Source organism: Mytilus trossulus, chromosome 7 (genome assembly GCF_036588685.1).
Source record: "Mytilus trossulus isolate FHL-02 chromosome 7, PNRI_Mtr1.1.1.hap1, whole genome shotgun sequence".
Lineage (NCBI taxonomy): Eukaryota > Metazoa > Mollusca > Bivalvia > Mytilida > Mytilidae > Mytilus > Mytilus trossulus.
The window spans coordinates 65,561,550-65,575,545 of record NC_086379.1 but is presented as its reverse complement, the minus strand read 5'-3'; the positions used below and the strand labels follow the sequence as shown (position 1 = coordinate 65,575,545).

Below are 13,996 nucleotides of genomic sequence, written 5' to 3'. Positions count from 1 at the left end.
AAATGAAAAAGCCCTAGATTCTACTGAGAAATAAAAGAAATAAAAAAAAAACTCCCCTTTTCCGTTAGACACTTACATAAAGATTTAATGGCGGATACGTATTTGGTTAACTAACTGATTTACTTCCTGAAAATAAACAATCAATTATTATTACTCAGATATTGTAAACAAACAAACAAAAAAACTTTTTGAAAAGCGCGCCTTTTACAGATTTTAGTGGAAACACCCAAAGGTTTCCGAGCAATAGACAACTTCCGGAGAATCGTACGATGGATTGTCGGAGCACGTTGCTTTGTTTTCTCTAGATTAACATCTTATAATATAAGCAAAAAAATGACTTGTTGTGGGGAAACTTGTTCCAACTATGGATGGGACTTTTTCATGTGGTTTTGTAGATTTTGGGGTATTATTACAGCGTTAAGTGAGTATAAAACAGTTGAAACATGCCTGTCGCTAGACAAACTAGATCACGCCACTGTGTTCTATTTTTAGAACACCATGATAATATTTGTTAATTTTTGAGTAAATAATTAATTTTGGAGACAATTAAATTCATTAGATATCCGAAATTAAAACTGATTTTTAAATTGTTCCCGTTACTGGTCAAACTCGAAGGTGTGTTCAATGTTGACAAACCCATTGGTCCATGAATGACAACAACATGTGTTTCTTATTTTATTTTAACATTGAATCAAAGTCATGTCAGTGACCTATTTTGGGCTATTTACATGGGGTTTTGATTCTTTTCCAAGTGTGTCAGGAGATATATAATGATAGTGTTTCTGATGCCATCAAGGAAAATGTTTTGGCTACAAAAAAATAGACCTTTACAACATTTGGCAATTACTCAAAACAAGGATTTGTATACATACAAATTACAAATCCTTGCTCAAAATAACGAAGGTCAGATTTTATTTTAATAAATAAAGTTTGAATGAGTGTAATAAGGATCAAAATAAATATTTGATATTCATAATTGTTTTAATGCATCTAGCTAGCTTGTCCCCTTTGTTATAATCCAAAGTACTGATAGAAGCGACTCACAATTTCACAAACTCAATTAACCAGCCAATGGTTATAAAATTTATTTCAAGAGACTTCAAAATATAATGTATTAGGGAGAGTACATTTTCCCCCCCTTAAATGTGAATTTTAAAATTGTGTGAATGTAAAGCCATCAAATGGACTATGATTTAGACATGTACAGATCCAATTTACATTTTATATTTATTCAAGTTAAAATAAACAATGTATATTTATTTAGAAAAACTAAACATACATGCAGCAGTTTCATCTGACATGTCTTATGGTACCATCTACATTTGATAAAATTTTGTAATCACATGATCCAAAATACATGTGTGTTTATATATATTGTCACTCGATCACTTCTTTACCATGTTTACAAATTGTTAAAAGTAATTATAATTTATTACCTTTCTGATCTCTGATCAAGGTTTTTTTTTTGCATCTCAGAGTTCTTATTGAGGAATGGTATTCATATGACATTTTTATGAAGTTTCAGATGATAATTAAGTTTGTGAAGTGTATACAATTTTTTTTAAAGAATAAATCTTTTAAAAACACACCCTGAAGAATGCTAGAAAAAATCTATGAAACTGACTTTTTGTTGTTAATCATTCTTTTTTTGTTAAATGCCTTTAAAATGTTGTTTGTTTGTATTTTCTTGACCTTGGCTTTTAATGTCCATATTCATCTTCTTACCTGTTGTAAATGTCCATGGAGAAAAAAAACAAAAAACTAGAGGCTTGATCGATCATGTTATGTAGTATGGTCACCTTCAGTTCTCAAGGCTCTGACCTTTACAACTATCAGACTTGTGGTATATTGTACATGTAATTCTTTGAAAATTTTGGCTGAAACTTAAACTTCTTGTCATGCTATTAAATTTTATGTCTTGATCACTTGCTTTTCAGGTTTATGGGGAACTGGTGTAGAAGCTATTTACTATGGACATATCCTTGGATATTATATTACGTAAGCTTATAAGTGTTAATAAATCATATTTCACCCCATTTAAGACCTTGTCATTTTGTTAAACAATGCACTCTTGATTCTGGTAAGTGTAAATATTCATATACATGTACACAGAGTTCACCTCTAAAAAAAACTTAGATCCCTGGCCTTGCCAAATCAGACTCAAAAATGTAAATTTTCTGCTTCTGCGTTATTGAAACCTATTACATTAAGAACATTGTATGATCAAACCAGAACTATTTGTACAGGTGCTACATATTTTCATGTGAACCTTTAACCTTATGAGTGTTAGGTGGCATGTCTGTCAAATATAAAGCAGGTTTCATGTTTATATGATATTTTTTGTCTTGAACATGCATAGAATATTTACCACTACCTAGACATTAAGAAGCTGTTATTTTATATTATTAGAATAAACTAAAACTTAAGGTTTTATGTGGTTTTAAGGTACATTTAGTAGTTTTAAAATCAAGCCTTATTTTGATATATTTAATGAGACAGAAAGAGATGATGAATCCCATTTAAGTCTGCTATAGTATTTCATGTTCAGATGCACTAAATTGATCAATCTTTTTTTGCCAATATACACAAAAAACTGATTTATTTATTTGCAGTCTTGCTGGTCTTGCTGTGACTTTCTTTGAGCTGGTATTTGCTATGAACTATATTGTAGCTGTTTGTCAAGGGTAAGTATATACATATTTAATTATTGCATAATAAGGTTATCCATCCTGCAGTCTGTTATCTGACAATAATAATTACTATAATTTTATTTGGCTTCTGATGGAAATTTTAGTGCATCATATTATACTAAAAAAAATTATTAATATCATTATCAAGGCAAAGCATATGCAGGTTAAATTAAAGTATTACTTGATATTAAATAGGAAATAACATGTACATATATTATATAATCAGGACTAACAGTAAGTCAGAATCATAGGTAAAGTAGTTTTCTCCTTTTGAATCTCACAGAGATAAGGGTCTAGACTTGAGAGAGAAGTGCTACACAAACTTTACTATATTATTGCTGATTCAGCGATTTTCCTTCAGTCTTTTCTTAGTAACACATTATTATAAGGTAAACTTTTCTGTTTCTGTCACTTCATTGTCATGCATTTGTACCATTTATAAATACATGTAAATAGAACATGGTATCAGATTTAAGTGTTACATAATATAAAAAAAGAAAAAAATACTGTCCAGAAACTAGTTCAAGGATGAGACCCAAGGACAAGGCTATAAACAACTTTAGTTGTTTGATTGATTTTCATTATTGTTAAATGACTAATCCAAATTCAAATATAAAAAAAAAATTAACAAATGACCTAACAACACATCAATTCATGAACGAACTACACCTATGTATGACTGTAGCTTTAATCGTTGTTTTAATTTAATTTTTCAGTGACGAAGAAAGTTGCTGTAAGAATATATGGAATGCTATAGTTATGGTAGATAATTGGAAGAAAGGAATTTTGTATATATTATTTTCTGTGCCATGTTTTATACAGCCTTCTACAGTATGGCTTGGTATAATATCAGGTAAAATTTTGCTTGTCTTCTTCTTAAAACTAAAAATGTTTTGATAATCTGTCTTGGTATCATAGTGACAGAGTCACAGAGAAAGTACAACCAAAATAACTCTAAACACCTAAAATTTATTGAAAGTGTTATTTTTTGTTGTCAAACGTTCTGTTGGACAACATTGATCTTTTTGTAAGTTTTTGGTATGTGTGCAGTTTATATTGTCGTTCCACCCTTTTAATTTGTTTAAATATGCTTGTATGTATAAATATCAATATCTAGGGAGATGTACATGTGTGGTACAATGTATAAGGCAGCAATCCATCATCACATGTAAACTTCACTGTAGCAAATTAATCCTGTTTATCATTGATATATATCAAGGTAGTCTTGATTAGTCAATTTAGAAATGATCACAGCTTCTGAGCTTCATACCAGGAAATAGCACTCAGAATAAGGATATGGTGTTAATAGAGAGACCTTATGCCATACCAATTAGCAACTTTTAGTAACTGAAAAAAAAAATATGGCAAAGCAAGCTATAAAAGGCCCAGAGATGTCACATGTTAAACAATTCAAATGAGAAAACTAGTGACCTGATTAGTGAACAAAAGAATGAAGGATTAACAAATATGATTTACAGCAAGAAAGAACATCCACTGAATTACAGGCACCTGACTTGGAACAGACAAATACAGGAATCCACTTCCATTTATGTTTAATTCTAATGATATTAACAAAGTCAAAGGGTTCTTTTGAAACATTTCCTATTCCTAATCAATAATTTTTTTTGTGTTGACTGTTTTCGAATAAAAAAATTTAACAAATTTTGTTTTCCTTTCAGGTGTTATGCTAATTATAAGTGCCATTTTATATATGATAAAAACCAAAGGTAGTACAGAAGAAAATGAATTAGATAAAATTACACAGAATGCTTCTTATGATCGGTAAGATAGAAATCATACAATACTGTTAACCAACTTATTTTGCACTAAGCGCTTCCTAGCTGACTTGCTGCCATTTATTTTCACTCTTGTTTTTATTGTGGATGTATTTATATAAGGAAAATCTGTGTTAAACTGAATCAATAAGATATACATTATTTTTTTCTACCAGTGAAAATTAGTTGGTTTATAGTTATAAGCAAATAGTTCAAATACATTGCTCTGATAAGGATGTTAGTACATTTACAGCAAAATTTATAAAGGAGAGACCAGAAGGTAACCAAAGCTATGGCTTCTCAAAAGATCATTATACACAAACTTATACTCAATGCTTATAACCACACAATACTGATCAAGTTTAATTTTGGTAGCGTCACTGTTACTGTTCTAGAGTTGGTCTTGTTTACAAATGGAAAAATACACAATACTTATCACAACCAAACTCAAATCAAGTACAAATTTGGGTGGTGTCACTTTTACCGTTCTCCAGTTATGTCCCTTTATTACTTTATATGATATGCAAGCAGGAACAGCATTGATCTGTGTCTCATTGAAACATTCTTCATAAAAAAAAAATTGAATGTAAATTTTATAATCAATTTATTGTTAGGTAAATTTGATAATTGATATATTGTGTTGCAAATTTGATAATTGATAATTGTGTTGTAAATTTGATAATTGATAAATTCTGTTGCAGATTTGCTAATTGATAAATTGTGTAGTAAATTTGATAATTGATAATTGTGTTGTAAATTTGTTAATTTGTAAATTTTGTTGTAGATTTGACGAGTTACAAGAGGATGACATAGAAGATTGTATATTAAACCCAACAGATCAGTCTACGGGCATATCATTAGCTGAACAGCAAGAAATTCTAGAATTATGATGTTAAGAATAATTTGTTTTATATTTATGTTTTACATTGTCAGATCTGTCAGTGCGAAATAGTGCTAAATAGTCATATTCTTTTTGACGATTTATGTTTCAAGAATGAAAGGAAAAGGTTGCCACCCTTGAACTCAATAAAGCAGCCTATTTCATGTGATGATTAATCAAATTGATTTACTCATACTCATTTGAAGTCAACTTAGGGAATTTTTCAATGAGGGGAGATGATTCCCATTACAATCTTGGAAATATGTGGGATTTACTAAACAAGAGAATGGCTGTACACATTTTATTTTTTTAGCCAATTTTATGATATGCATTATCATATAAGAATAATAAGGAAAATTCTATTTTAAAACTATTATTAAGAGGAAAATCAATAGAAAAATACTTTGAGTGAATTGAAAATAATTAAGTTATCTCCCTTTGTTGAGCTGATGTTTTTCTTTCAAGTTCTAAATATTTCTTATTCAAATTAAATACTTAAGGAATTTTCACTATGTGACACAAACTGCCTTGTTCCAGATTGAAATGGTACTTAATAAATCTGTATAGGGTTGATATTTGCATATGTGTAATGTTGCTTACAACACTGATAATCTTCTATTAGAATCTGTTTTATGATGCAGCAGAGTCTGTCAATACCAAACTGATAATTGGATGATGAAATAGGTTAATGTTTACATATACCTCGAGAATGTTACAATTTGCAGCAGTGATTATGATATATTGAATTCTTAATGTTATATTTAAAAATGATGATACAAGTCTGAAAGAAAGCATCTCAAAAACAAATGATTTCATACAAAAATCTTAAATGTAAATAAGCTTTTAAGTTTGAATATAAAATAATGATGGCCTATGACCCACTTGGAGATGAGAATCCAGTGATTCAAGTCCACATTTTTTTGTCTTAGAAATGAATTTCAACATAAGTCATAAAATGAATATAATGAAATTATGATTATGTACATTACCAAAATTCAATCAGATTTGACTCTGTAAAACACACCCATTTTAAGTGTTCACCTTAAATTGTTTATAATTTATTTTTATATTAAATGTTGTAAGTAAGTGTTTTATTCTTGTGAAGATATCTATAGAGAGTAGGAGGGTATGGGAGAGTTTTATAATGAATTTTGGTAAGTGTCTGTTATTATATATGTTATTTGTGTTTAACACTTGTTATGTGAATAAATGTATATTGATAACTTGAAAGGCATGTTAAAGGCTGAATGTTTCTTGTTTACTTTAGGGTATTTATTTGTTAGTTTTAGGTTGTGATTTTTGATAACTTATTTAGGTCATATGACATTGCTAAGTATTAATTAGTAATTGAATCAGTTTTCTTTTTTTCTATTTTAAATGTTAGAAAATATAATATTGGACTTACCTGCCACTGATCAAGTATACATTGTACCAGATATTCTCTCATCTTTGTAGGGAATTGAAAAAAAATATTTGCATAAATATATATTTTGACGAATGAATTACTCTTAAAATAATTCTATTGTTTCTTATTCAAGTTGTGTAACAAAAAAACTGGGTTTTCAGTTTGTCTTGACTATTATAAGAAGTGAAATAAAAAATAAACTGCAGATTTTATGCACATGATTTTAAAATATAAATAAGATTAAACAATACGTGGAATGAGCTTCTTAAGAGAAGATCTTCACCTAAAAAAGTCAAGTGAAACTTTTATTTACTGCTATTTTATTTTTTTCTGACGTTGAGATTAATGTTATTTATTTTATTCAATGACACCAAATGGTCATTCACAAATAAGAATAGATATGTCTTCCTAAGAGATTAAAATGCAATAGATCTGAAAAACTTATTTCTTTTAAAAACTCACCATTTTTTGCATAATATTTATTTTTGATTGAAAAACAAAAAAATATGATATTCAATGTTTTATATCTATAAGTAAGAAAGTTAATGAATCTCATGGAATATAAACAATTTGAACTGATTTATACGTAAAACAATAGAATGTCTTACAATGTCTTAAAACATCTATTTTATAAATAATTGTTCCACTTTCATTTGCCTTTATGTTCTTGCACATCTAAGTCTGTTTAATTGGCTCATTTGTTATTTTTTCATTATACAAATGAATACTAAATATATTGATTAAACCCTTGTACTTTTGTTTATATCATTTAATTTTTCTGTTTTTTTCTTTCAATTCCAATATAAGCTGTATCAACTGTTTAATTGAAATTTTACAATAAGCTAAGATTGTGCTTTGTTTTAGTTTTGTCAGATGTTAAATTCAGTTGTGATCCATATTAATTTTATATTGTATGTAATTTTTATTAACATTTTTGATTTCTTTGCTTTACAGTTTTACAACAGTTTTGTTGAATTATTTATTATTATATTTATATAGCTTGTACATTATTGATCAAATTTTCAAAACAATAAATATAACTAAGGCTTATATACCTGTATCTACATGTTAATCCATGTGATTGGTACATTTGAATTCTGACTGATCTCAAGTTAAAATCTAAATGGTACTTTTAGTTTGATACAATCCTGATTTGAATGGTACATCACATCATTGTTAATCATCATCATTACCACATAAGCAATGGCTGCATTCATTAGCAGTCTTCTCTGTGAAAAGTTAAGCAAAAGAAATAGACCACTTTGGAGCTTGTTGCATTTCTGTCAAAAATATTGTTAAATTGAACATTATTCCTGTGTTAGGGGCATCTTTTATTCCTTTCCATGTTGAGCTATGAATTGAAAAATATGAAGCTATGTTGCATAAATTATTTGGCAAATTATTTTTTTATGATTGATAATCAGCACTGCTGTCATTGGGGAATTGTGATTAAGTACCTAAGCAAAAAAAAAAGCATCTAGTTTATCCTGCATAATGAGGATCACTAAGACGCTTGATGAACTTTCCAAGAGAAGAACATAACTTGACAGTGGTATTTATAAGTTTATGGAATGAAATCCAATACTGATGCATGATACCAGCTATAAAACATTTTTATAAACCAGAAAACTATTGTGGATACATGTTCATAACACCTACACTAATATCTATTTACTCTCATATTGGACACAGTCAATCTATTACCCTGCTTTGAAGGAGGGGATGTACTTGTTTACCTGTGTTCAGCCGTTTGAAGCAACATTCATTTTATTTCCTCATAAACTACAAATCACAATTTCCTTAAATTTAGTAGAAATATTTATATTATCATACCATATTGGCTGATGTGGTTACACATTATTCATTACAAATTCAATGGCTTCTGTTGAAAGAATACTTTATTATCATGTGTGAAATTTCCTCACATTTTAGTTTAGGAAATAGGAATCCCAGCCTTAACCATGCTGTATTTTCGGACATGTTTTTACATGTGTTGCTTATTAAATTCCTTTCTACTTAAAGTGGGGCACCATCAGCTTGTTTTATTGTCTTGATTAAACATAGCAAAATGAATCCACATATGAATAATTGCAATTAAGAATTTAAATCATAAGTTGGGCCCATCAGATCATGCATAAATCATAAAAATGGGCCCTTCTGCTGGTCAATAAATTGTAAATTGGGCCTGTAAGATCGTAAATTAATGCACCACTTTACCAAGTATCCTTTTTACATGGTATCCATGTACTTTTATAAAGTAAGATCATGATAAGTACATTGATTATCAATTAAATTTCTTGAATTATTGTATATTGACAAATATTTTGTCTCTTGTGCTCCTTCCTAGTCTGTTATGAAGTCATTCAGTTTTTATTGTTACAATGTAATTTATGTATATATTTATTAGTGTTTGAAATGAAATGTGTGTACAGTTATGATTTTTTCTGCTTGTATGAATTGAATGTTAAGAAATAGATTTAACCTAAATTAATGATATTGTCTCTAATGACAGAATTTTATCTCCCTTTGTCAACATTTCAATAATTTTCTATTTGAATGTTGTGTGTTAAAATAGCATGTACGTTTTAGTACCATTATTTTTACAAAATCATTTACCTAAATTATGATAATGAACTTCATAGGTTTCTTTTTTATCATGTGGAATGATTAAATAATCTTAGAGAAAATCAGATTCTCACCCTTTTTCAGAAATCTTTTCCTTGAGATTATCAAACATGTTTTTAAATTATTTTCTGACATTTACACTTTTTTTGCATCAACAAATATGATTTAAAATAGTGGATAGTTAATTTTCTATTCAATAATACGTTGTTCTTTCACAAATTGAGACAATACCAACATAGAGATAGGTAGGTATATGAATAATTGTCATTATTGCATATCAAAGCCTCTCCATTTAGATACGTAGAAAAATCTTTAGGTAGACATAATCAACAGTCTTAAAATAGAATCTGAAGTAGTCACCATGCAAAAACCAAGACAATCAAACTAGCATCAAATGGGTTTCTTACTGTTTGTAGGAAACAGTTTTTTTTTTTTATCATAGTTCTGATTTATTGGGTTAATGAAAATATACAAGCAAGTCTTGGAAATATATTTTTAAGTTTATGATAGTGTTTTGCCTTCAAATTTTAATAAAAATTTTGGCCTACCATTGAAAAAAGTTATTTGAAGAATTTGATAATGATAAATGACATTTATCTTCGAAATATTGATAAAAAAGTATCTTTAATTATTTATAGATTATCTTTGATTACCTCAACGAGATTGATTTTCTCGCTTGAGCTGGTACAGTGAAAGTGAGAAAAGCAATCGAGTTGAGATGACCAATGATAATCTGTTTATCGCTATTTTACCTATGACGACATTGTCAATTTCAATGTCAATTTCATTAGCCACGTGGCCTCCTTAGTTTTTAGCGATAAATTTTCCATATCAAGCAAGAAGCATGATATGAAAATTATCACAAAAAAGATCAAAGGAAAAATGCACAAAATAGAAATAATGTATGCTAGCATATTTTTCCAGTAGAATTGTACCAAAATTAAGTGTGCAATATCACTACAAACCAATGTAGGAAAATATGACATACTTTCAAAAAGTTTTCAATCAAATAAAAGGGTTATTACATAAATACATATAATTTCAGTACTGAATTCCTTAACAAATTATTTAAATAGCATAAATTAGATCTCACATTTTATCAGTATTTTGAAATGATAATTGCTGCATCATTTTCTGAGTTTGCAGTAAAATTAGTATACAATGTTATACATATCCAATGTATTGAAGTTGAAATTATTTCTTAATATCTTGCATGTGAAAGCATTATCAATTTTTTTTCAATCATGTTTTTACAGGGGCAAAAATTGCAAATGGATTGGCATCTCAAAAATCAAACCTTGCTTTAAATTTATTTAAAGCATTCTTTGTTTTATTTTTTGCATTTCCTGAAATTGTCAATGTTTAACCGTCACAATAATAAATTAATTTCTGTACATTCTTTACATATGTCATTAGTGGAGAATCAACTCATTAAATAACTTGTATTTCTGTAGGATCGTTTCACTTTTGTTTTTTACCATAATATTAAAGCATCATCATTGTTTTCTACTTCCATCACACACTGAGATAAATGTTTTTGGGGTTGAGTTTTCTAGTTAGATTGTCTTGTGAGTTAAACAATCACGATTTAGATTTGTAGTTTCAATACAGCCATTCCTGTTTCACAAATCCATGAGCGAAATCATTCTTGTCTTAGACAACTGTACAACTAGATTATAGATCTAGTTGTAGGGTAAAGAAGTTGTGTATCCGTAGATTAGTTGAGAAATATTACATTAAAAGCGAGTCTTAAAAATGAATAAATGGAGTTAAAAAATTTGTATATATGTAAGTAAGACCATCATGCTATTATGGTTATACAGACATTTCAAGTGCGTAAAATAAAAAAAAGGTGGTAAATTAATATATGTTTAAAAATTTATACATATGCCTTAAATATACTAAATTCTGGGTTGTTTATAGAAATTCGAGTACTGTTGCTGAATATTTATATTGGTAGTTTATATTTACATTGTAGTTACTTCCCCTAACTGCATTACTGTTTTGTATACCAATGATATGTTAGAATAATTATATAAGGAAGAGTGCTTGATTTGTTTTGTGTTGATCAGTTATTTTATATGAACTTTGCCACTGTATCCTATGTTGATAATGATTAAAGTGCTTCTTTTGAGATTTTATGTTTGATTTATCAACCAAGATTTATAATAAAAAAATGTGTTTATGTTAGCAATTAGTTAGGGTTTTCCTGGCCTATTTAGATATTGCTATACTATCTGTATTGGAATTTAGTAATTTATATCTTTACTGATTTCAATGAAAATTAAGCATCAGGATTATATTACAAAGACTTTCTAACCTGATTTCCAAAGGAAAATATTAATGGGCAAACAGTGTCTGTGCATTAACTTGAAAACACTTTAACAAAATCTTGTCAAATTTAGACACCCTGTTTCCTGTGACTGGAGGAATTTTAAGATCGATTTTCTCCATTTTAGCTTTTTTTAACTGGAAAAACTTTTCAGGAATTTTTTTCAATTTAGAAATGTTGTTTCTTGGACTTTACAAAGGTCAAGTTCGATTTTCATGATTTTAGATTTTATCGTTGTTGTAGACATTTTAAGCAGCAAAAATAGATTCTCAGATTGATTTTGGCCTTTCTATTTCTGAATTAAAAAACCATTGATTTAAGATTTTTACTTGATCCTAGGTGCTGTTTTCTGTAGCATCAGTAATTTGTTGAAGTTTGTGGTTGAGTCAGTTGATGAGGACCAAATAGTGGTAAGTGAATGTTTTGTTATGCAGATTTCATAGCATAAGCAAAACTCGTATCTATGTAGATCATTTTGATCCTGGTATCTATGATGGTTTATTTGGACCTTTGTTATTGTTTATTGATTAAATCTTTTTGAATGCACATGGTAAAGTTTGATCATGTAATTTTACAGAGAAACGCTACTAACAAGTGAATAGTATTAGGTATGCAGTTGTCATAGCACTATTATGTTTTAAAAAGAAGATGAGTATTTGACCCCAACACCTTAGTCAAGGTCTATTGAAATTGAAACCTTTGCATGGTTAAGGTATTTGATTAAAAAGAAAAATCACAAAAATACAGAACTCTGAGGAAAATTCAAAACGGAAAGTCCCTAATCAAATGGCAATATCAAAAGATCAAACGAATGGACAACAACTGTCAAAATCCGGACTTGTTACATGCATTTTTTATGTAGAAAATGGTGGCTTAAACCTGGTCTTATAGCTAGCTGAAACTGTCACTTGTATGACAGTCTCATCAAATTCCATTATATTGGCAACGATGTATGAACACAAAAACAAATATAATAGGTAAAAGTGTCAACAGTGTGTTATAATCTTACTCACTTAAAAACATACAAATATGTAACAAAGAAGCACAAAGACCAATCGTCTCAAAAATTAGTCAAGATTACACAAAATTAACCCAGCACAATGACGGAATGTATAAGTACAGAGGCAGGTAATATCAGTCACAAAAAGACACGTAGGCAAAGTACATAGCAAAAATGAAAGACAAGAATACGAAAATATTAATAATATACATGTACCACAAGTATCTTCATAACAATAAATCAAACAAATATTTAAAGTCATAAGAAACCTCAAATCAAAAAAAAATAATGCATATGTTTTTTATAACTCAATGGATAGTTTTCATTGTAAAACTTATGTACATATACTTTTTTCTGAAGAAAATTCTTTAATGTATTCATATTTAGAAGAAGTTCACTTTATTTGAATTGATTCCTTCCAGCAAGCAATTCCCCCGACATATTTTCCGTATGCAAGGTGACCTCAGTCTGACGCATCTCGTAAAAATCCGGTGACCACAATACGCATGGATGTCCTTAAAATAAACTATTATCTGAATTTACATGTTAAACACGTGCTCAATTAACATGCTTTTTTGTTTATTTTTCGTCAATTGTTGACAAACAGGTGACAATCGTTAAACTTCGGCTTAAAAACACGAACTTTAATTACCTGCCATATTTTCACAACAACACTGACCGATTAAAAAAAAAATTGACGATTATACGAAATTTACACGAAAAAAATGATAAATTCGAGCACAGAAGACTAAGTTTATGATGTTTGTATGCATAGGTTTAAGAATTGGAAGAACATTATTTTTCACCGGTCACTCGTTTCTTATGACTTTAACAAAAAAGCACAAAAAGGCATATTTCAAATACTCATTCATTGCTATTTTATTTTTGAATTTTATTTATGTATGCTAAATCCAGCAATTAAGGATTGGAAGATTTTCAGTATTGGGACCGAATGGCCAGATCAACATTGCTTTAACTAACGTAGAATCGCGTGTTTTACGTCAGAATGTGAACGTTACTGCTGGTGGACTATTAGTCCCCGAGGGTATCACCAGCCCAGTAGCCAGTACTTCGGTACTGGCATGATATACGGATTTTTTTGTGTTATTAAAATTTGCTGTTACAAAATATTAGAAATTATTTTAAATTAAGGAATGTATCTCCCTCATGCAAAGCTCTGATTCCTTTCACTGATTTGGCTATACTTTTTGGACCTTTCGGATTATAGCTCTTCATCTTTTATATAAGCTTTGGATTTCAAATCTTTTGGCCACGAGCATCACTGAAGA

General features: G+C 29.0%; 1 protein-coding gene across 1 annotated transcript; it reads left to right on the top strand.

Annotated features, from left to right (window-relative positions):
- The first annotated feature begins 238 nt into the window (after positions 1-238).
- Positions 239-11,565, top strand: LOC134725590 (uncharacterized). The gene is made up of 6 exons (XM_063589539.1): positions 239-421; positions 1,938-1,998; positions 2,613-2,684; positions 3,407-3,543; positions 4,370-4,472; positions 5,250-11,565. Exons 1-6 carry the CDS (start codon positions 334-336, stop codon positions 5,353-5,355), a joined length of 567 nt encoding a protein of 188 aa, XP_063445609.1. The 5' UTR covers positions 239-333; the 3' UTR covers positions 5,356-11,565.
- The last annotated feature ends 2,431 nt before the right edge of the window (positions 11,566-13,996 follow it).

Excerpts from the sequence above, each read along its gene's own strand:
- LOC134725590 (XM_063589539.1), top strand. The coding sequence starts at position 334 with ATGACTTGTTGTGGGGAAACTTGTTCCAACTATGGATGGGACTTTTTC. Across the intron at positions 422-1,937 it reads GGGTATTATTACAGCGTTAA|GTTTATGGGGAACTGGTGTA; the intron begins GTGAGTATAAAA and ends CTTGCTTTTCAG. Across the intron at positions 4,473-5,249 it reads CAGAATGCTTCTTATGATCG|ATTTGACGAGTTACAAGAGG; the intron begins GTAAGATAGAAA and ends ATTTTGTTGTAG.